At 38.5% G+C, this 24,731-nt stretch overlaps 2 protein-coding genes across 2 annotated transcripts; one reads left to right on the top strand and one right to left on the bottom strand.

Moving 5' to 3' along the window:
* Positions 1-8,659: 8,659 nt before the first annotated feature.
* On the top strand, positions 8,660-10,091 carry LOC147481339 (putative expansin-A17). The gene is made up of 3 exons (XM_086578905.1): positions 8,660-8,801; positions 8,920-9,241; positions 9,649-10,091. Exons 1-3 carry the CDS (start codon positions 8,660-8,662, stop codon positions 9,956-9,958), a joined length of 774 nt encoding a protein of 257 aa, XP_086435031.1. The 3' UTR covers positions 9,959-10,091.
* A 1,244-nt stretch (positions 10,092-11,335) lies between these two features.
* On the bottom strand, positions 11,336-23,955 carry LOC147481338 (integrator complex subunit-like protein). Its single transcript, XM_086575733.1, has 7 exons — positions 23,766-23,955; positions 23,457-23,693; positions 23,246-23,369; positions 13,206-13,279; positions 12,263-12,420; positions 11,863-12,034; positions 11,336-11,752 (listed from the first exon to the last, which is right to left on the bottom strand). The coding sequence occupies exons 1-6, from the start codon at positions 23,849-23,851 to the stop codon at positions 11,868-11,870; spliced, it is 846 nt and encodes a 281-aa protein (XP_086431859.1). The 5' UTR covers positions 23,852-23,955; the 3' UTR covers positions 11,336-11,752; positions 11,863-11,867.
* Between the last annotated feature and the right edge of the window lie 776 nt (positions 23,956-24,731).

Raw genomic sequence — 24,731 nt, 5'->3', positions numbered from 1 at the left:
CTAAAAATTCATATTCCAGTATACTGCAAGGTGACAAGTTTACCTTGCCTCCATCTTTTCCGATGCAACATCGGTATGCAACTTGGCTTAAGAATTTCTTGGCATTTTCTATCTTAGGCATTGCACAAAGAATTCAGAAACATAGTACTTTATTATCATAAAACTAAAACTATTATAGCGCGCCCACTTTTCCTAGGTAGTCTTTCATCGGCAAAACTAGTACCAGTAAAGCTTAGGAGGCACATCAACATGCATGGCATAATCCCAAAACCATACATCCAAAAAAACGATTATAAGATGCTCTTGCTATTAGCAAAGTTGGAACAACTTAGAACTAAACTGTTATTCAAATTGGCAAATATAGAATGTGCATTCATTAAAGCATAACACAAAAGATATCTCACATTATTATATATGTCATCTACTATAATGCATTGACAATAATAAACTTGAATAATATCATGCATTCATTAGTCTAAATGAAAATTAATAATCAAGTAGACAAATGACAAGATAGAAAACATTTATAAAACTTTAGTAGTGGGCCTTATAATTCAAGTCTTTGGACAAGCATTTAACGTGTAAGTGGTTTCCTCTAAACACATAAGGCTAATCGACATATGTAAAACAAAGTTAGGCTTGGCCAAACAATAAGTCTTCCTTAATTAGGGCCGACTATTGAATGCATAAGTAACTCCTAAAATTATTTTACATATATTAATTACCTTATACCATCACTAATCCGGCCAAAATAGTAAACTTCCTTTGGGCCGATTATTACTTGCATGGATTAAGACGCAACCATATACAATCTAATAAACTTTACCATTAAACCCAAATAAATTTTCCATGAAAGAGGCCACTTAGGTAGCGTATAATGTTGAACTTACCCAAATTTCATGGTTTAGATTGCTAATTTTAAAATGTTTGGAACATGCTATTATTCAATTCTATTAATTAACATGATAATAGTAGAAAAGAAAATTCCAATAGCAAAGCTCATAAATCCAAACATGATCAAACTGAAATTTAAGTCCATCTATTTTATTGGGCCCAAAAAACACTTCAATTTGACTATTCATATGCCCAAAACGGACTTAAAACAAGGTATATACAACTGAAATAAGGTAATTGGGCCCAAAAAATACCAAATAGGCCCAAAACCGGGTCAAACTAGGTCCATTCAAGATGAGTAGGACCGGTCAAAGACAAGTCAAACTTTGTTTGCAAAGTCAGACTTGGCACACATGGGTTAGACCCAAGCCTAATATAGTTTATGGGTCAAGTTGGTTTATTGGGCTTTTAGTGTTGGGCTTTGAGTGGCGTGCCTTTAAAAATTAGATATGTTTTTTCTGTTAAAACTATTGAATCGCAATTAAAACTCAGATTTTGGATCGCCGAAGTTGACGCAAGGACAACTCATCGTCACCTTCCTCGAAGTCCGGGCAACAAGAATGGAAAACAAAACTATTTTTCCTTCCGCAACCTTATCGCCACCCCTAACGCCACCACCGATGATGAAAACACAAATCCAACCGCATGATATAATCTAGAGTTTAGTACGACCCTACCCACCAAATTTCAGCACAATCCAAAGATAGATTATAAAGATCCATGGATTTAAAGTCGAGAAAAAAGCGAGTTTTTAACGGGTTATCGGCAACGAATCAAAGCATATTAATCGAAATCCGTCATCCACCTTATGAACATGATTCTTGGATAACGAACTTGCGACCCTATGAAATCCTTTTACCGGAACAGATTCGGTGATCCGATAAAAAACGAAAAAAATATTTCACAAACTTAACCGCATAACTTAAAAAAAAAACTCGATTTTTTACTCAATGTTACACAGTAATAAAATTAAACTGTATGTTTTCTTCATGATTAACATCTAGGCGACTGATACCAATTGTTAGGATTTCTCCAATACCCAGAATGCATGTCAATCAATAAAGAAAACCAAATAATAATAGGACATACCTGAAGCCATAGCGTTATCAAGCAAGTCCTATAAGCAGCAACGGAACATTGTTGTCTTCCACTCCAAAACCCTTCTTGTGTTCTCTCACAGTGGATGGAAAACTTATGAGAATCAGAATAGGGTTTGGGGTGGGGACCTCAACTTATATACTATGGGTGTATTTCTATTATAGCCCATCATGATAATAGAAATACGCTTAAGCCCAAAAAAGTATCTGCACATATCGTTAAGCCCATACTCACTTTATACACGCAGTCATGACTTGACACGTGTGATTTGAGACATGTAAATGACTCGGTCATGTTACTTTAAGATCACGGTTTAGTGAGTCTTCTCAATGTCACTCGGACGTAGTTCGACAATAAACAATTGTGTAATGTGTATAATCTATGTAGGTACACCTTAAAGAGAAAAGTTCTAACAGTTACTGCCAAATTTTCAGAAACAACCTCACCAAAATCTTGACTTTATTATAGTTAAAAATAAGGGCCTCTCTCCCAGTATACAAAAAAAAAAAAAAAGTTAACTTTGACTGTGTGCTTTTTTTTGTGTATTTGGAGAGGAGACCCTAATTTTCCATCTAGTGGGAGAAATCCTAATTGGCACATCTAGTGGGGTAATACTCGTTAACCCTAAAGATAATCCGAAACATATTCTAACTACATTTTTTTCAATCTCATATCCTAGAATTCCTCAAATTAAAAATGTTTCTTTCACTTTTCAAAACGGAAAAAAATTAAAAGAAAAAGAAATTATTGGTACATCACTCCTAAATTGTTTTCCATGCGAATCCCCAACTCGGGCTCTTACGGCCAGGTTGTACTTTAAGGTTACTTGATTACATATATCTCTGAACGATCTTAAATAACTATTGAGATTTGGCCAGTTTCATTTGAGTCGTTTGTATTAAGGATAGCACCGCCAGTCCGCCAGCACCCATCCGCCTCTTAGGCTCTATGGTTGTCAAGTGTCAACTGAACTTATAGAGTCACTATAGTTAGAAAATTTATGTTATACAAAACTTAACAAGTGCAGAAGTATCAATCTTTTTTACTTTCATTCGAAACCAAGCCAAGCAAAACGGTAAAATTTAATAGAACGCCATTTACGTACCACTTAACCAAATACGGCCTACATTCTGGGTTTGAAAAAACATTGTAGTCAAATCTCCTGTTTGGAAACTTCCCCTATATAAAATATACGTGAATCAAACCATCCTTGAATATATATATTTATTTCCTTTTCTGACAATGGGAAAGACGAAAGAGAGGATTATTGAAACTTTGAAGTGCAATGTGTTTGGCTGTGGAACCGTCAAGCGTATGAAGCTCCGGTATCTCACCAGCAAGCTTTAGAGTTCTGAAACTTTTCAGAATTTCGACGATTTATCGATATTTCGGCCTCAAACCTTTTCTCCCTTTTTTTTTCTATGTACACCTATATAAAGGAAATAGATTAGGGTTTTGAGACAACTTTTTGAGAGATTCATTTCTTGGGTATTGTGGGAGCTCTATTGAGCTAGGGTTTGAGTGAGGCCTCTTGTTCTTGATTCTTGATATCTCTTGTAAACTCTCCAATCTTTCCTATAAAGGAAACTTGGCTCTTGTGTGGATGTAGGTAACATTTACCGAACCACCTAAATCTTTGTGTCTCTTTGCATATTTACTTCCTTATTTATTGTTTGCTTGCTATGGGTGATGATAAATTAGTGGCTTTGCTTGTTTGAGTTTGTTGTGAGAACTACCAAAATCTTAGGTGGGTGATTTTCTTGGTGTGAGCTCCAAGTTGAAATCATTTGGGATATAAAGTAACTAGATTGAGGTGTGACTTTCTAGTGAAATCTCCCAACAAGTGGTATCGGAGCTATAGGACTGTAACATAGCTACAGGGTGTGTGAGGAAAAGACTCCACCTTTAGCATTGGAGGCTAGGTGTTTGAGGAAATTCCTCTGAGAGGTTCTCCACCATTGGTTTTGATTCAGTAAAGTCATGACGACCGACAAAGAAAGCTACAGGATAGAGAAGTTTGATAGAACAAACTTTGGTTATTGGAAGATGCAAATTGAGGACGTTCTCTATCAAAAGGATTTGATGGAAACGTTGATAAGTGAGAAGCCTGAGGAGATTCCGCAAGACAAATGGGATTTACAGGATAGAAAGGCCTTGGCCACAATCCGATTGAGTCTTTCGAAGTCGGTAGCCTTCAATATTAAAACTGAGAAGACGGCGAAGTCTCTCATGGAGGCACTTACTACGATGTATGAACAACCCTCGACCGCGAACAAAGTCTATTTGATCACCAAGCTATTTAGTATGAGAATGTCGGAGGGACATCCTTCAAGATCACTTAAATGAATTCAACCAAACTAAGGACCAATTGGAGTCGGTTGAGATTACATTTAGTGATGAGGTGCTAGCTTTGGTGATACTTGGACAAATGCCTCCAAGTTGGAAGGCTACAGTTGCGGCTATTAGTGGCTCTGCAGGAATGACCAAGTTGAAGTTTGAGCACGTTGTTAGTATGGTACGACTAACCGAGGAAATTCGGAGACAGGATTGTCCTTCATCTTCTGGGTCAACTTCGGGGTCGGCATTGAGCACTGAAAGTAGGGGGAGAAATTCAAACAGGAATCGTGGTAAGAAGAAGTGGAGGGGGAGATCGAAATCTCAAGCCCCCTAATTGCAAAGCGTTGAATACAAACCTCGAGACATAAGTGAAGTGGTGTACTATAATTGTGGTAGGCCTGGCCACTATAGCCCCAATTGTCCGGCACCAAGAAATAACAACAACATTAATAAGAATAAGAAAAAGAATCAAGAAGGTAATGTTGTTGAGATGGTAGATGATGCTTTGATATGTTCGATGGAGCACAAGAAGGAGTCTTGGGTACTTGATTCCGGCACATCTTTCCATGCTACCTCACATCGAGAGTTCTTTGAGAACTACACCGAAGGTGACCTTGGAACGGTCTTTCTCGGTGATGACCAACCTTGTGACATTGTCGGCAAGGGTGACGTGCATGTCAAGATGAATGGCTCGTCATGGTTATTGAGGGACGTCAGACACGTTCCGGATTTGAGAAAGAATTTGATTTCTGTGGGGCAATTGGCAAGTGAAGGATTTGTTACAGTCTTCACCGGTGATATTTGGAAGATCTCGAAGGGTTCATTGATTGTTGCAAATGGTAAGAAAGATGGTACTCTTTACATGACTGCACATGGTTGTGAGTCGATTGCCGTGGCACATGGCAAAGAGGATCCGAATGTTTGGCACCGCAGACTTGGTCACATGAGTGAGAAAGGAATGAAAATCCTTCACTCTTTCCGGTAAACTCCCAAAGTTAAAAATGACCGAAATTGACTTCGTGGAGAACTGTGTATTTGGAAAGCGTAAGCGGGTGAGTTTTCAGAGAATGGGTCAGACCGAAAGCAAGAAGGCTTGAGTTGATTCATACAGATGTCTGGGGGCCAGCTAATGTCTCTTCACTTGGCGGAAAGTCATATTTTGTGACTTCCATTGATGACCATACTAGGAAGGTGTGGGTCTATTTCTTGAGACACAAGTCGGCATTTGAAGTATTCAAGACTTGGAAGGCCATGGTTGAGAATGAGACAAACTTGAAAGTAAAGAAGCTGAGATCCGACAACGGTGGAGAGTATGAGGATTCAGGTTTTAAGAAGTACTGTGCTGACAATGGCATCAAGATGGAAAAGACTTTGCCGGGACACCTCGCCAGAATGGGGGTTCAGAGCGGATGAATAGAACAACGACCGGAGAGAGCTAGGTGTATCATTACACTAGCGAGCCTTGCCCAAGCGGTTTTGGGCGTAAAGTGTTAGTTACCAATGCCTTACCGATCAATAGAGGACCATCAGTACTTTTGGATTTTAAGATTCCAGAGGAAGTGTGGAGCGAGAAGGATGTGAACCTTTCCCATTTGAAGGTGTTTGGTTGTGTGTCCTATGTCCACATTAGTGACCAAGCTAGAAGCAAGCTTGATGCTAAGTCACTAAAGTGCACCTTCATTGGCTATGGCGGTGATGATTTTGGGTATCGCTTTTGGGATGATCAAAATCGGAAAATCATTCGTAGTAGAGATGTTGTGTTTAATGAGAAGGTGATGTACAAGGACAAAGATGAAGCACAAACCAAGGAATCGGGTACAGAGAGCGGCACAGAGTATGTTGAGTTGGAAGACTTCGATGTAAGTCGTGGTATAGTGGGAGCCCCACAGTCAGAGGATGACAGTAGTAGTGACTCAGATAATAATGAGGATACTACACCACCGAAGTCCATCTCCACCTCGTGCCCCCCAGGGAAGACATCCAGGCCACATGTACCAAGTACACGAGATATCCACCCTCCACCCATGTGAATTACTTGCTACTTTCATCGATGGGTGGCTAGCCTTTAATGCTATGATGAAGCATTGGAGGTGAGTGATGCAAGCAAGTGGGAGCTTGCTATGCAAGATGAGATGAAGTCCCTCATCTCTAGTGGCACGTGGGAGTTAGCCAAACTACCCATGGGCAAGAAGGCTTTACAGAACAAATGGGTGTTTAGAGTCAAAGAGGAACATGATGGTTCCCAGAGATACAAAGCGAGGCTAGTAGTCAAGGGTTTTCAGCAGAAAGCAGGCGTTGACTTCACAGAGATATTCTCCCCAGTGGTGAAACTGAATACTATTCGGTTAGTGTTAAGTATTGTTGCAGCGGAAGATTTGTATCTTGAGCAGTTGGATGTTAAAACTGGCTTCCTCCATGGTGACCTAGTTGAGGAAATTTACAAGCAACCGGAGGGTTTCATCAAGATGGGTAAAGAGAATATGGTATGCAGGCTCAGAAAGAGCTTGTATGGTTTGAAGCAAGCCCCTAGGCAGTGGTACAGGAAGTTTGATAACTTCATGCAAGGAAATGGCTACTATAAGTGCAACGCTGACCATTGTTGCTACTTCAAGAGGTTCGACTCCAGCTACGTCATCCTGTTGCTATATGTTGATGATATGTTAGTAGCAAGTTCTAATATGTCAGAAATTGGAGATTGAAAGAGAAGTTAGCAAGTGAGTTCTCTATGAAGGACTTGGGTGCAAATAAACAGATTCTAGGGATGAAGATCGAAGAGATAAAGCGAAAGGTATTCGAGTTGTCTCAGTGAAAGTATATTGAGAAGGTATTGAAGAGGTTCAACATGGGTAGTCGAAACCGGTTTGCACACCTTTGGCGATCCACTTCAAGTTGTCCAAGGAACACTCTCCCAAGATCGTTGAGGAAAGAAACTTCATGGCTAAGGTACCATACCGCCATTTGGAAGTCTTATGTATGTCATGGTTTGCACGTCCGGATATAGCCCAAGCGATTAGGAGTTGTCAGTAGATTTATGTCTAATCTTGGCAAGCAACATTGGAAAGCCGTGAAGTGGATATTGAGATATCTGAGAGGTACTACAGAGAAATGCCTATGTTATGGAAGGGGTGTTATGAACCTGCAAGGGTATGTGGATGCCGATTTTGCGGAGAAAGTAGATTGCGTAAGAAGCACTCACCGGTTATGTCTTTACGGTAGGTGCTACTTGCAGCCGAGTTGGATTTCGATTCTGAAGATTTGTTGCTTTGTCTACCACGTAAGCGAGTATGTGGCCGTTCTGAGGCAAGCAAAGAGATGATCCGTTACGAGGATTGATGGAAGAGCTTGGGATGAAGCAAGAGAGAAGTGTGTTACACAAAGTGATCGAGTGCTATACATCTTGCTAAGAATTCCGCCTTTCATTCTAGGACCAAGCACATTGGTCTCCTGTATCATTTTATCCGATCTCCGTTAGAGGATGAGGTTTTTGCACTTGAGAAGATCCAGGGAGTGAGAATTCGCGGATATGTTGACCAAGACCGTGCCTCTCATCGAGAAGTTGAAGTTGTGTTCAACTTCGTGGATCTTCTTGCTTGAAGACCGGGATGGATGAGCCGAAAGTTTCTTTAGTAAATTGGAATTGGATGGAGTTGTTATAATTGAGATGTGATGTGCATGTAGAATCTCGAAGGCTCCAAGTGGGAGATTGTTGGGCTGTGGAACCGTCGAGCCTATGAAGCTCCGGTATCTCACCAGCAAGCTTTAGAGTTCTGAAACTTTTCGAATTTCCACGATTTGTCGATATTTCGGCCCCAAACCTTTTCTCCCCTTTTTTTCTATGTACACCTATATAAAGGAAATAGATTAGGGTTTTGAGACAACTTTTTGAGAGATTCATTTCTTGGGTATTGTGGGAGCTCTATTAAGCTAGGGTTTGAGTGAGGCCTCTTGTTCTTGATTCTTGATATCTCTTGTAAACTCTCCAATATTTGTTATAAAGGAAACTTGGCTCTTGTGTGGATGTAGGTAACATTTACCGAACCACCTAAATTTTTGTGTCTCTTTACATATTTACTTCCTTATTTATTGTTTGCTTGCTATGGATGATGATAAATTAGTGGTTTTGCTTGTTTGAGTTTGTTGTGATAACTACCAAAATCTTGGGTGGGTGATTTCCTTGGTGTGAGCTCCAAGTTGAATTCATTTGGGATAGAAAGTAACTAGATTGAGGTGTGACTTTCTAGTGAAATCTCCCAACACAATATACAACTATAAATAGCTCAAGAAAGCAAATTATAAACACAAATCAAGAACTAATTAAGAAACGCAGAGGATGGAGAATTTCACCAATGCATCAGTCTGCAGTTTTCTCATGATTATGGCAGTTTTGGCTTGCGAGTTTGAAAGAGGTATGGCTGTATGGCAGCACGCCCATGCCACCTTCTACGGAGGAAGTGATGCGTCTTGGACAATGGGTAAGCAGCTCTCTCTCTGTCATGAGTCTCCTATTTTAGTACAAGCTAGAAACTAGTAGTCAGGGCGTACTATCTGCTGATCGACTTGAATTCACTTGACGTCAATGTATGTTCGTAGGGGGTGCTTGTGGCTATGGGAATCTCTACACAGATGGATACGGTATCCAAACAGCCGCCTTGAGCACAGCCCTCTTCAACAATGGCAAGTCATGTGGGGCATGTTATCAGATTGTTTGTGATGGAAGTCAGGTGCCTCAATGGTGCTTAAAGGGAGGCCATATAACCATAACTGCGACCAATTTCTGTCCTCCAAACTACAATCTCCCAAGCAACAACGGTGGATGGTGCAATCCACCAAGACAGCATTTTGACATGTCACAACCTGCAATTGAGAAGATCGCAAAGTACAGGGCAGGGATTGTGCCTGTACTCTATAGAAAGTATGATTCCAAACCGCCCACACTAATTTTACTTTTCATGTATTCACTAGTCTTACCTATGTGCGTGTCTTCTAGCTTGTTCATCAACTTAGATCAGCTCAACAACGCTATGAGAGCCTGAGGTGCATTATGACTTACTGAGTCACTGAGCCTTTTGTTTGTACTAGCATATAGGTTTCCTTACAAACTGCTTTTCATGCACAACATGTTGCTTGCTAGGAAATTAACTGCGGTCGCGACTAACTAGCTAACTAACGACAAATAGGGTCTGCTTAGCGTAATAGCAATAATTTTAATAGTATCTTATATGTACAGCCATCCAATTGAAGCGTAATAAGTTGTATAATTAGATTTTGAGGTGAAGCCTAATAACCACTGACATGTGATCTACTTCATTGTGTTATCAGGGTTCAGTGCAAGAGAACTGGAGGCATCAGATTCACCATAAACGGGCGAAACTATTTTGAACTAGTTCTCATCAGCAATGTAGGGGGAGCTGGGGATATATCAAAGGTTTGGATAAAATGGTCGAAAACGAACAAATGGGAAACAATGTCCAGGAACTGGGGATCAAACTGGCAGAGCTTAAGCTATCTGACAGGCCAGACGTTATCATTTAGAATCCAGACTACCAACGGTCGTATCCAAACTGCCTATAATGTGGCACCATCAAACTGGAGATTTGGTCAGTCCTACTCCAGCAACGTCCAGTTCTAGTAATCCATCTCAAGTGCTCAATTACTTGTTCTTGTACTAAAAGTAAGACTGTAAGTGGGTGTTTAGTTCTCATCTTTTCAAAAAATTATTTTTTCTTAAAAAACATTTTTATGAAAAAGTATTTATTTTAAAAACAGTTTTTCAATAAACATATTTGACTGTGATTTTTCTTAAAAACTATTTTATAAAATCAGATTTCACATTATGTTTCTCGATATATTTTGACATATCGTGGCATAAATCACTAAAGTCTAAAACATCCGGGAGTTCATTTGTCTTTAGCACCCAAAGTGTTTCCTTCAAAGAAAAATCGTTTTTTACCTTGAAAAACAAGGTTTATCTAATTATCATAAAACAAGTTTTTGAGACCAAAAAGTGTTTTTTAGATGAAAAACTATTTTTTTTTTAAATAGAAACCAAACACATTTATTTTTTCAAAAAATGTTTTTTCACTAATAAACACTTTTTGGCAATAAATAAATAGGATCCAAACACCCCTAATACTTTAATTACTACCTAGGTTGTGGCTAAATATAATTTCAGATAAGCCCACCTCTGTAAATTTGAGCAAATAAATTGCACACTTCATTGGACTATACAAATATTTTAACTTTCCAACCAATGGAAGAGGCTGTCTGAAGAACATGATGTAGCCTCCAGGTGAATTTTCGTTTTACTATGTTCGAGTTGACATTTTGACTCTTAATGAAAAAAGACTGCGCTAATACTATATTCGTGTGTGCAATTATCTCAAACTGTCCATTGTATGTGAACCCTAGCAGTCCAATATATCATATACAAGTCAATATCCGTTTTACTATTGTTTGGGGTGGGAGGTATTTGCAATACCTAGAGGACCAATGTACTACGTGCCTGTGTTCTTAAGATATCGATCAATGAATGATATTTGCCAGTCCCTTCGTACTGTGATAGCATCTCACGTTGCCAATAACTTACTCTGAACATTTGTCCACCAGTGCTCTCTGTTTTTTGTTCTAGTGTCTTTGGTAGGGGTCATTGAATATGTTTTATGTTATTTACAATGGATTAATTGATTCAAGTTCATATGTAATAATATTTCCAGGAATCTTTCAAGTTTTCTTGAAGGTTAAAGCGGAAGAATCACCCCAACAGTACACTTTGAGGGTAATGTGTTTTTACTTGCAAATTGCAATAAGTAGGCATAACTCTACCAAAACAACCGTAACACTTGGACTACTTTCTGGGCGATAACGGAAGAAATTTGTGGGAAGTGTACGTACCCACAAGTCTCTAGTTAAGGAACGAAGTGTTCAGCCAGGCTACTCTCTTCATGTTAAGCTCTTGTTCAACCTGGCATAGTGGCGTTGACACCTGTTAAAGCTAGTATAGCATACGTTGCAGCAGAATCAAATACCGAACTTGATTCATAATCAAATATGTTAACAGTCAAATTCAACCCGTATACATTATAGGAGAGGCGAGTATTACATATCTGCTGCATCAAGTGACTATATGCCACAATTTTGGAAGAAGAGCGAAAACCAAAAGTAGAGTTACAAACTTACGGTAAACCAAATAACGGAAAGCTAAAGATCTTGGTGTTATATGTCAACAACCAAACCCCACCTAACAGAGCTTCATGAGTAAGTTCTTGCAAGATAGTCGCCAGCAGCTAGGTTTCCGTCATGTAGTTACAAATCAGTGGTTCTTAGGTTCTTAGTTCATGGTGCACATCTGCCCATTCCCGGGACCATTACTGCAAGATTTGAGGAATCACATCAGCTCCCTGAGGCCTGGCTAACGTCATTACCACTGTTGACATAAAAATCATACTCAGATCGAAATACAAGTTAAACTGCAGTATGTGACTGTGAGTAGAACACAGATAGAGGGCGGCATTAATAAACTTCGAATAAACTCACATGTGCTATCTACGCATAACACGGTGCCGTTCCCGTTTACGGAAGCGGTCAAGCATCAACTCATCAGTTGCAGCTTGCCTCCGACCTGCTGCATCATTGTTACTTGCTTCAGCAGGTCTGGCAGCGGCACCATTTTCTGACGCATTTTTGTCTTTGTAAAGCTCAGGATGCTCTGCAAGAGTACATTCAGAAGATGAAACCAGTACACTGTCTATCAAATTAATAAGTTGCTAGCTAATAAACCAAATTCAGTGGGCTTAAACAATTTTTTTGATAAAGACCAATTTCTTTTCCCTCGCAGTTTGAATAAAATGTCAATCCTTCACATAATAGAGTAGTAGTCAGTAGATAGAAGAGAGAAGATCTGAAGATAAATAAAAACCATGGAAGATAAGGTAACCTCGTCTAAGTTTTTCTGCATAATCCTTGCCACGTTGAAAGTAATCTGCACTGTAACTTGCGGGAATGCTCAACTCCGTCTTTGTTCGACCCACAAGCCTCTTTTCCTGCAAAACCTTCTTGGCTGCCTCAGTTTCTTCAATATTTCTCAATTTGTATCTGCATAAAGTCAGAAGCGCAAATCAAGACTATATAACTGAGAAGCTATACAGAGAAGAGAAGAGCGGATTAAACAGAACAGTAGGTCCAAATCATCCCCAAGTCAGGGCCCTCTTCTTTAGTGGGCTACGTTACTGCAACAAAGCCAAACACTAAATTAAATGCAAAACTATTTTTCTTTCTCACTTGTCTGAACAATATATTCGAAGACCTATCTCATTCGACTAACTTTAACAGTGGGCAAATCCCTATAATCGGTAAACTCACCTCCACCTGTCAGTTCCCGTCGTTAGCATTTTGCTATAATATGCCCATTCTGGGATTATATAGCCGCAAATTTGCAGGTACAGCAATAGGGTCATATGCCATTTCACCTGGCATCCAGAGCTACCCACCACTTCAGCTGGCATATCCACATCCTCATATGCCATTTGGTACTCTTAGCCACTTTATTTGTCAATGTGAGGCCGATGGCATTTGGTCTACACCACTTCACTAAGGGTTTAACAAAAGCATGTAGTCACACACCATTTCACTCAGCATATGGGCACTCAAACAGTTGGAGACTGCCACTACGTCCCTATCTGGCCCTCTCTCTCTACACACTGCTTACATGCCAATACAGCAGAAAATCCAATATACACATACTGTTGGAATTGGTCTTAGCATAACGAGAATGCTCCGGGGTCCAGGTGAATATTGAAGCTATTTCAAATAATTGAAATAAATGACTGAAAAAAACAAAAAGGCATGCAAGATCATAGAAAGGATTAAAATTCACATACTCAATAGGAAGCTGTATTTCGGCAATCCCTGTAGTCCACTGAGTAGAGCTTTCTTCTGAGTTTCTCTTCTTTACCTAAGGAAAGTTATGATACTCATATCAGGACTGAAGGACAATACCAAATCAGATATCTTACTACTTAGAATATAAGAAACCTATACTGTACTGTCATTAGGCAAAGTCAACTTTTAGCATTAATGCATTAAAATTCGAAAAAAAATGACGATAATGAGACCACACCTAAGTAATTATGTAATGGAACCTCAAGGCTCAAGCACGTGATGCTACCCGGGTAAGAAGAGTGGTATGAACCTACTGGACACAATATAAGTATACGAGCGTATAAGTCTTAGTAAGCTTGCTTTGGACACGGGTATAGTGCCATTCGACGTAATGAACTAATATAACTAATATCTGTCCAGCGTTCTTCTTCACTAATCTAAAGTTTACAACAGGAACATTTTCACGTCTAACACTAGCTGCAGTTAATATGCTACACTAAGGACATGATCTTAAAGTAATTTACTGCCTGAGTGCAGAACAATGCCTATAACAAATATATTTATCAAAGATGGGCATCCAACTTAAAACCAATTGATGATAAGAGGAGAGTCCCCAAAACTTATATACTTTTATGCGGGCTTAACATATCCCATGTGGGACTAAACATCTCAACACGCCCCCTCACATGTGGCATTACATGAGCCTAACACATGGACAAACAAACTTAGGTTACGTGGAGTAAACAACAAGGCCTTTCGGGTCAAACACATACACAAATACAATAGCCCGCTCTAATACCATATTAAAGATGGGCATCTAACTTATAAAACCAATTGATGATAAGTGGAGAGGCCCCAAGACATATACATACACTTTTATGTGTGGCTTAACATATCCCATGTAGGACTGAACATCTCGACGATATTTATTTATAAATCAGTAACGTTATAGAAGAACGTTTGAGTCATAGTGAAGATAATTGCAAAGATCCGGCAAGAGCTTTCCATTTTTCCATTTTTTTTCTTTTTTCTTTGTTTATAATTTCAACAGACTGATGAATCAACAGTTAAAGCCATCTAGAAGTTAGTTCATAAGGCGACTACTCCTAAGAAAAGGGTTCAATTCGTCACAGGCATGCATGGACAAAGACCTGAAAGATACATAGCGGGCTAATTTGACATCCCAAACTTTCCCCAATTGACTTCCCATGCCAAATGTAGACCTACACAATGAGTGATGGTCTGATTTCTTTTATGGAAAATGGTCAGGCATCCAAAGGCTGAATTTTGGCTGATTTTTCTGGAAATGGTCTCGCAAACGAGATCATCTTCACCAAAGATCAGCTCATTTGGAATATGTCTAGGTTTGTAAATTTTGTGTTCATATTTAAGATCTCTCTGACTACACTTTTTCAATTATGAAACACTCTTTTGACAGGTTAGACCCCCACCCCTAAAAAAAAAAAAAAAAAACCACCACCACCAACACACACTGTTGTGAATTAACTGGCAGAAGCTTCAACAAATTCACTAGATAGAGATAATTGGGGTTTCTAGATGTAGAAAATCTTCAAAGTAACAAGGACAAATGTTGTACACTCGTAAATCGCAAAGGTGGAGAATTAGATTTAATCATAAATCGTAAGATTTAATTTTAAGAAAATAATAGATATACATAACTTCAAAAAAATATATAAATAAGCATCCAAAATATGATGAATTCTTATCATTCCTTCATTCCATGAATAGGTCTGCATAAACATAACAAGAAATGGCTCCACAATCCAAATTAAAATCCTTATATATTTCCCTATATTTGATTTTGATTTATAATCCTATCCTATTACTGGAATTCGGACCCAATACTTGAAAATCTCTTTCAACTATGGTGAGTTTAGAGTGCCAATAATATACAACTACTATACAATTTCTAGATTTGATTTCAAAGTATACGAAGTGTTTTTGTATATGCAAAAGAAATAACAAGATTAAGGTAAAAAATCAAGATTTGCAATTTTTTAGGAAATCGTACAAGTTTTTTTGCGATTTGGACCATTTAAGATTTTTACGAAGATTTTAACTCATGCTTCCCATGATTCGATTTAAATCGCTATTCAACTCGTGATTTTTTGCGATTTATACAATACTGTCAATAGATCATTCAATACAGAGGAAAGGAACAATCTTTCTGAATAACAAATTAACAATCACTTCAAAATTATATAAACTCTCAAAACATTTGTCAATGCTCAATAGAACTATCAAAATAATAAAATAACTCTACAAATAAAAACAACTAAATTAACCAAACCAAATCTTCCTATTCCTAATGGTAAGGACTTGTTTATAAGTTGAGTTTCTTGCCGCGGCCAAGAACCAACTTAGACTAGGAAACTAAATAAAACTAAAAATAGAGGCTCCTAATACTGAATTAATGGCAGAGATCCCAAGGTAGCAGATTAAATGCATAACACATCACACACAGCAAGAAAACCATTTCACGTCAGCAAGAAAACAACTGCTTCTGTGATAAGCACTTAGACTGTGATTGCAGGTTTCAAAGGCTCGTACTTGCTGCATTTAATTGCTCAGGTATGTGGCAAACATGTCCTCTGATGAATCACAGAATAAGAAGGATTAGCATATAGTGTTCCAACCATTTCAATTCATACATTTCTGCCCTGTCCTCGACACCATCAGACGCGTCCGTAAATGGCTTGTGGAAGGACTATTCTTGTTGTGTGACTGCAGTACCCAATAAGCACCCAGCACTGTTGAAAGTCACCAGACAGACTAATCTTTTGACACTCATGTGGTCCATTTGTGATCATGGAGTAAAAATAAACTAAAGAAATTGTTGTATGACTAAAGATAGAATAAGACCAACAAAGGATTGCACTTTATAGGATAATCTAAATGAAATGTCAATAAAAAGAGTCTTGTGACCTGAAGGTCCTGGGTTCAACCCTTCCCGAGACCATTATTAATTATGTTTATTTTTTGGAACTTTTTTATGGCTAAACAGACCCAACCTGTATTAATACCTTTTGAAAATTATATCATGCCTATCAATCTATCATCCTCCACTAATTTTGCTAGCTCCAAACATAGTGGAGGTACCCAAAAACTCAACATCCCAATAGTCTGCACATCTATTAGCATAGAAAAAGAGGTGGTAGAAATACATTTTCTAATCCATCCTCCACTTAGAACCAAACCCCATCCTCTCCACTTAGAACCAAACCCCATCCTATCTAAGACATAATCAAGAAACTTCCAACTCACATGGTCATACACCTTAGTCAAATCCACTTTACAAACAATACCACCCGCACCCCTCCTATTCCGATCGTCAATCGCCTCATTGGCAATAAGAATACCATTCAAAATTTGTCTATTGTACACAAAAGCTCCTTGCCCTTGGGAGATCACACAACTGATCACTCTCTTTAGTCTAGATAAGAGAACTTTCGAAATGATTTTATAAGCACTCCCAATTAAACTGATAAGTCCCAATGTCTTCCACATCATCAACCTTAGGAATCAAAGTCACAAAAATGTTATTAAGGGTATGAGCAAGAAACCCGACCGATTAAAATCCACAACCATGTTCATAAAATCAACTCTAATAGTCCCCCAACATTTCCTATAAAACTCTACAGGAAACCCATCTGGACCTGGAGAAGGACCACACCCAATACTACAAATGGCAGCCCAAACCTCGTACTCATCAATATCTCTTTCCATCTCATCTCTATCCTGCAGCAATATACCTGCCAAAGGGAGATCATCCACCAAAGGTCGTGCCCGAATCTGCTAAGTATAAAAATCCGAATAAAAATTCACAATTTCTTCTCTAAGGCAATCTTCCCCTCTAATATCTTTGCCCTTAATGTTGAGACACTCTAAGTGGTTTATTCTATTTCTAACTCTAGCCATTTGATGAAAGAAACTCGTATTTTGTTCATCTTCAACAAACAATTTAGTTTTGCTCTTCTGTCTCCAAGAAATCTCTTCCCTCCTAGCCAAAATCTCAAACTTTGACTTGAGTTCAACTCTTCTTCGCCTCTCTGGAGAAGACAAAATATTTTCTTCTTCCTTTAGATCAAGGACTTTTATCTCCTTAAGAAACTCTTCTTTTTTCCTATCGACCCGCCCAAAGGTTTCTTTATTCCATACTTTAATCTTTTCTTTTAGAGCTTTTAATTTATTAGCAAAAGTGAAACCTGGCCTATTCTCAAAATGAAATGAGTCCCACCAATCTTTTATATTAATGATGAATCTAGGATCCTCGAACCACATAAGCTCAAACCTAAACGGGGTAGGTCTCCTAGCATCACACCCATACTCCCAAACAATTGGATGATAATCCGAGGTTGCACACGGGACAATAGACTAGTTTAGTCTAGGCCACTCTTCCTCCCATTCAATGTTCACCAAAAAACGGTAAATTGGATTGTCTTAATGGTTAGACCAAATATACTTACCACCTATAAGAGGGAGGTCCATGAGTTCACATCTATTCACAAACTCCTCAAAACTTTTCATCTTATTACTGATCCGACTCCCACCTTTTCTATCATAGGAAAATCTCATAATATTGAAATCCCCACCCATACACCAAGGCAACCCCCGCTAGCAAAAGCAAAAGTATCATCCAGTTCACCCCAAAACATATCTAAGTTCTTTCCACAAGGAGGACGATACACTCCGGTGATAACCTTACAGAGGATTTCACCCTTAAACACATAGAATAGACACAGAAAAAGAACCGGTAGCGGACTCAAACATTTGCACCTTATCCTTATCCCAAATGACACAAATACCCCCAGGTGTATCTGTAGATGGAAGGAAAAACCAATCAACATTAGGAATGCCCCAAATATCATTAACCAAACGGGAAGAAATACATTCCAACTTGGTTTCTTGAATGATGATCACAGTAGCTTGAACCCGACAAATACAATCCTTGATAGCGGGATGTTTCGATTCATCACCAAGACCCCTCACATTCCAAGAGAGAATTTTATGATTCATTATTAAGTTTAATCACCCTCCCTCTACGACCCCTACCTACTGACGACTCATCCCCATAATTAACAGAACTAGACAACCTCCACAACTCCTTGCTCAACTTATCTTTTGTCTCCGACCTAGACTGACCAGCCTTTCCCAAAATAACAAGATCCCGTTCCAAAGTATGAATGCCTTCGAATTTTCTAAGATTCTTACACAAGATATATTTTAGTAGAGACAACGCTTCTTGCTCTCTCTGTAAGAAAGACCCGCTATATTAGCTAACTCATTTACACATTCCAAAAGCCATTTAACAGACCCTTCCTCCATGAAATCTTCTAACGGACCCTGCATCGAAATGGGTTTAACAATAGATGGACTACCCAAACCTTCTTCACCTTCCCCCAATACATTATTCTCTTGAAAGACCATACCTCCAAAAGGAGATTCCGAGGCACAAATCAACATGTCTGAGCATTTCTCGGCATTTAAGTTTGTATCCTCAATTTTCGAATACATGGTTAGAGCTAGAGGACTCATTTCCATATTGTGGCTTTCACATTGCATTTCAGATATTGGAATCATCAAAGCTTTAGCTACAACTGATGGCATGACATCAGTCAACGGACTATCCAGACCTTCTTCACCTTCCCCCAAGATGACATTCTCTTGAAAGACCATACCTCCAGAAGGAGATTCCAAGGCACAAATCAACATGTCTAAGCATTTCTCGGCATTTAAGTTTGTATCCTCAATTTTCGAATACATGGTTAGAGCTAGAGGACTCATTTCCATATCGTGGTTTTCACATTGCATTTCAGATATTGGAATCATCAAAGCTTTAGCTTCGACTGATGGCACGACATCGAGTTGTTTACCTCTTACCGGCACGTAGAGAAACAAGAACCTCACGCATAAATGGGTCCACCCCCACATCAATCTCCAAATATTCCAAGGTTCTTGTTTCGTGACTTCCAACATTATCCCTCATTTGAATTTCAAAATCAGATACCCAATTCTCTTAGTCCTTCCCATCTCCATCAATCTGCTGGTCCAACATAGAGGTGTAAGGTACTAGCACACCTACCAACTCAATTTCAGAGAAAAGTATTTCAGAGTTGACCCCAGTCTGACCATTACTAACCTTCTCTCTCCTATCATGATTTTTATCTTGCTTGTCACGAGATACGATAGGGTTCTTAATATGAGTTCTATCTTCTGCCACGTCAACCCCATCCACAAGGTCAGCAAACACGTTATGGTGCTCTGTGATCGTCTTATCAACTTCTACCCCACTTTTTCGTCGATCAATCACAATTTTCCTTGGGCCGAGACTGCCTGTTTTCCGGTGAACTTTTTTACATTCAAAGGAGGAATAAGAACGGTATCAACAACCCATCTGCGGCCAGACGTATTGTTGCTGATCTTTTCCTCCTCGATTACCAGATCCACACTCAAATCATATGTTACCTTATTCCAGAATAATTGCAAAACGCTAGGGATTTCGGTAGGAATCTTACAAAGACAAAGATGAGGAGAGGGGGTTTGGATTTGTCTTGCTTCCGTATCTCATATTGTACGAAACCCCCAAGTAATTTTCCACATTTCTAAATAACCCTTGGCTTCCAAAGATGTGTTGGTAGTTCCCAAATCAGAATCCAAGTACATGTAGAGAGAGGTTCTACGGGAATTGCCGACACACTATGCGGTGGAAATTTTGAGCACTTGACTATTGGTGCTGGAAGTTCTGGGAAATCCAAGAGAAAACAGTTAAAATCCCCTGAGCCGGTCACTCTCTTCCTCTTCAGCTTACATCTGGTGGTCAAGAACTCAACCATCTTTTTCCACCCATAACCCCCATTGTATGGGATATTTAACACCCTATTTCTTTTGCTTGAGGTAAACTCTGTAAGACTAAAAGCTTTTCCAGCCTTGTTTGATATAATCTCCCCCAGAAAACATCGTGCAGATGATTTTTTATCCTCCATCTTCGCTGGTCCTGCATGCCTGGTCTAACTGCATCTTCCAAAGTTTCACAAAACCATTCAATCACTTCTGGAGTAAAAATCATGATTTCTCTTCTACCTTTCCTGAATTTTGAACCTTTTTTCAGCGCCCTTGGAGTCCTCGTCAGCGAAGAACACCTTAGATTCAATTTGCAGTTCTCCCATATCAGAGAACTAGACAGACCACTTGTGAGTTTTCAAATTGACCATTTGTGACATTAAGAGAACATTACGGATAAAAATCATCTTTTAAGAAAACCTTATGTTAGTTCTTCATCTTTAACCCCTTCAAAAATCTTGAGAAAATTCAACCTAGTTGACAATCTGTAGAAAATGCGTCATTGAGGAAACCTTAGTCTCCACCGTTATATGAACTTAATGATTCTTATCCACTCCTGGTTACCATTAGCTGCATTCACAATAATTCCATTGCTTGACATCATGTCATATCTTCCTTCTATTACTACACTCAAAAAATAGGTGCTTTGAGGTATCTCTAGAACCATTACATAGACAACATTTTGAATGCTGCAACACCTTCTTATGTATAAGTCTGTCTTAAGGGGATTAGTTGCCTTAGAAGTGCTGCCAAGCAGTAAAGGAGTCATTTGGGATCACAAACATACCCCACCATATAAAACCACCTAACTTGAAGTCTTGGAATCCTCAGAGCCTCATAACTTCATAAGCAGAATTTGAACTATAGGATCCATGGGGGTCTGGCTTCCAAATGACTCTGTTCTCTTGAATGTGTTTGCTAATGACAGTATTAAGTATTCTTTGTTTAGTATGACATCCAGGCAAACCTAATACTTACATATTCCACCTTCCATCTGTGATGAGCACACTGACCTTAGCATTTTCAGGCAACTGAAACAACTTCCTAGCTTCTGGGTCATGATATCGAGGGACTTCAGAGCATCATATATCACGCCCTAATAGGATAGAGTTAGCTACAGAGATGCTGTAAGTAATGAACATTCTTGATCTAGTCCTTGCTTCCAGAATACTTATACACACCCAAAATAGTTTTGATCCAAAGTTATCCCTTTGCACAGTGATCCATATGGCCCTTGTAGAATTTTAGATTTCCGCACATTATCTTCTTCACCATACTTTCAAACACTTTCTAAGATGGTGGCCAAAATATGCTCAAATGGATAACTCCTATACTCCTTGAAATCTTAGACCACTGAAACTAAAACATGCCAGCAACACGTTCACCACCGAGCTACAACACCACCATGTAACTTCGGATTCTAAGTGAAAAGTTGAATAGTCGCACTAAGAGAATGGACAGCACAACATAACAAGATTCACACTCCCTGTTCCCTAACTAACAAAAGTTCGCAATTTACTTCCACCTTCTAAGCTTATGTATGGGTAAGAACACGCTACAAACAAGCACAACACACACAAAAAACACAAGAGGTCTTAGATGGAACTTTATAACCCGAACTAATTGAAGGGGGGAAACTACGAATTTTGCGTAAGAACTAGAATGGTCAACAAGAATGATCACTAAAACAAAAAATATAGGGATAATTTGAGATACCCCCCTGTTTTGCATTTTTTTTTGAGATACCCCCCTGTTTTCAAATTCATTTGATATACCCCCCAACTGACACAGGAAATTGACGTGGTGGATGATAAATGTCATATATCATGATGATACATGTCATGTATCATCCTCTTACACAATGATACATGACATATATCACGATGATACAAGACGTGTATCACGATGATACAAGACATGTATCATCTGCCGCCACTGTGTCGGATAAATGTGTCATCAGTAGGGGGGTATATCAAATGAATTGAAAACAGGGGGGTATCTCAAAAAAAAAATGCAAAACAGGGGGGTATCTCAAATTATCCCAAAAGTATATTTAGCACAAACAAGACCTTTCTTGCTTGGGCACAATTGCTTATTATAATTTTGCATCACATGAGGAGCTGTTGAGCTTAGTCACAAGGGAAGCCCATACATCAATTTTCCAACAATTCAAAGCTCTTTGCAGACCCAAGTTCCAAAATATGTCGTCCTCATATCCAAACACACAATCCATAATAAGTTAGACTTGAAATTGGATGATCAAACAACAACCGAAAAGCGGTGGCAAGGGGGCCACCATCAAACGAACTATCCTCTCTGAAAAGAATCTTTTCAGCATCCCACAAACCAAATTGAACTCCTCTAAAGAATAGAGGAAGTACATTAAGGATCACTCTCCAAACCCAACACCTTTGGAGAGGAAGTACACTGCATCTAAAAAAATTTGGAGCACTAGGAGCGAATTCCTAACTCAAGCACTAATTAATTCCAACATTTTGACTCAGAGTTATGTTCCTTTTCTATATATATATAAAATCCTTCTTTATGGATCTATGTGATGCATTTGACAACAAGTGTATAGTCAAATCAGAGACCATTATCACTCGGTGTTGATACTTGATGCATCCTCAGGTATCATCTGAACATCCACAAAAACTGCTCAAATAAAAAGAAAGCCGGATGGAAAAATATTGCAGGACAAGTTTTTGAAAGATACTTTGATTGCAGGAAAGTGTATAATATCGGATTGCTCTCACATCTATATGGGTGCCCTTTTGAGCCATTATTATAATGTTCACTATGAAAAATCACCGAACTTTTCTTGTTTTCCTTCCTTTGATTGCAGTGGATTTACTTTAAAATGCTCGTCACTCGAGAAATTATTCCTTGATTCTTAATTCTAATATACTGTTTCAGATGTTGGTTCCTTTTTCCTAAAAATAGTTTTCCTTCCATACAGAAGCAACACAAGGTATTTGACAACAAGTGGATACTAAACAGTCAAGTCAGCAGCCAAAATCACTTGGTTTTTTTGTATTGTTGATGAAATCGCTCGGACAGTTGGGATGTAAAACTCAAGATAAAGGGAAATTGCTAGAGAATAAAAGTATAGCATCTTTTTCCTAAAAATTGCTCAAACTAAAAAGAAGGATGGAAAGATAAAGTAGTAGCAACTCACTTTAAGGTGCTCTGGAATGATGTATAATTCGTCCTCCGCGCGTTTAAGATCGTTCTCAACTTGATCCGCTGCGTCAATGTTTTTACCTTTTTTCTTTGCCAGTTCTTGTTCAACATACTTTAACCTGTCGAATATAAGGACTCAATCAGAATATGATGGAGGGAAACACATGGAAAAAACTAAAAACAATAAAAAAAAAAAAAATACATACATGTTAGGGTCCTCTTCTAAGACAGCAGTTTCTTGAGCAAAAGTATCTTGCAATACCAACTCTTCCTTCTCTCCATCCCCACTTCCAAGTCCTACTCCTTCGTTACTATTCTTATCGGTCGAACTCTTTAAATGCCCAATCACTCCATCAGTTTGATTATTAAGACTAAGTATAGCTGCTATTCCAGATTTTCTCTCTCTTTGTTTTTGTAAAAACTTTATTTCTTCCAATGCCATCCTGAAATTATTATAATAATAAAATAAACATTAATAATGGTAAAATGTAAAAAGATAAAGTTACTAGTGCTACCTTCTTTCTTCTTCGTTGTCATCTGATTCGTTTCCTTTTTCTGTTTCATCTTCTCTACTTCTCTTTCTGAAGTTCTTTCTACGCATATTCAAGAATTTACGTAGGAGTGACCTGATAAGCAGGTTGATTTTATGAGGAATGGGAAAATCAGTTTATGAGTCGTCCGGTTAATGGGTTATAAATAAAGAGGGAGAGAGGAGGGAAAAGTTTAGAAGCCTAGAAAAGATGTGAGTATTGGGCTTTTGGGCCTAGGATTATAGGGCTCCACAACTAGCCCAGGTGTTCGGGTAATAGTAGTTCCATAACTAGTTTCGGATAGATTTAACTGTTTTGGAAGATGCCCTTTTATACAAACGATGACACCAATTTAAACCTCAAAATTGATCTAAACCAGGTTAATTTTTACTTAATTTGCCAAATTGAGGACAAGGCTGGTCGAGCATTTTCATTCGAGCTATGGATTTTTGACCCAACAACAAATTAACTATGACAAACGCATGCAACGGTTAAGATGGAGAGAGAGGAACAATTCATAGTGAACAGTAACCGAGTGAACAATAATTTCTGCACAAATCTCCTAAAAATCTACTTGCTCCGTACCAAATAATGTAGATTACAGTAGTGGAAATAATACTTAATCAAAATCTACACTTTGCAAAACCCTAAAAATCTCACATTTTATTGAATCTCACTCAATAATTCATAAACACAAAAATAACTATCTCAAAACCTAAATTCAAGCCCTTATTTATAATAACCCTAGTACAAAAACAAACCAATAGAAAACAAACACGTGGCAAATAATTAAATAAAATAAACCAACTAAAAGGGGCCTGCCTAATGCAACCCATGGGCTTGACTTGAACTCTATGTCTACATCACTTTTTAACGTCTCAAAGTAATAAATTTGAGACACAATAAATTTTCATAATTCCTCAAGTCAAGAGAATAATTGGTTGAGATTTG

The sequence above is a fragment of the Coptis chinensis genome, chromosome 8 (assembly GCF_015680905.1).
Source record: "Coptis chinensis isolate HL-2020 chromosome 8, ASM1568090v1, whole genome shotgun sequence".
Lineage (NCBI taxonomy): Eukaryota > Viridiplantae > Streptophyta > Magnoliopsida > Ranunculales > Ranunculaceae > Coptis > Coptis chinensis.
Note: the sequence above shows the minus strand (reverse complement) of the source record. Positions and strands in the feature narration are given on the sequence as shown.

What these genes read in the sequence shown, in the direction of transcription:
- LOC147481339 (XM_086578905.1), top strand. Translation starts at nt 8,660, where the DNA reads ATGGAGAATTTCACCAATGCATCAGTCTGCAGTTTTCTCATGATTATG. An exon ending in TGATGCGTCTTGGACAATGG is followed by an intron (nt 8,802 to 8,919) that starts GTAAGCAGCTCT and finishes GTATGTTCGTAG; the next exon opens with GGGGTGCTTGTGGCTATGGG. An exon ending in GTGCCTGTACTCTATAGAAA is followed by an intron (nt 9,242 to 9,648) that starts GTATGATTCCAA and finishes TTGTGTTATCAG; the next exon opens with GGTTCAGTGCAAGAGAACTG.
- LOC147481338 (XM_086575733.1), bottom strand. Translation starts at nt 23,851, where the DNA reads ATGCGTAGAAAGAACTTCAGAAAGAGAAGTAGAGAAGATGAAACAGAA. An exon ending in TCATTCCAGAGCACCTTAAA is followed by an intron (nt 13,280 to 23,245) that starts GTGAGTTGCTAC and finishes AACTTTCCTTAG; the next exon opens with GTAAAGAAGAGAAACTCAGA. An exon ending in TGCAGAAAAACTTAGACGAG is followed by an intron (nt 12,035 to 12,262) that starts GTTACCTTATCT and finishes GTACTCTTGCAG; the next exon opens with AGCATCCTGAGCTTTACAAA.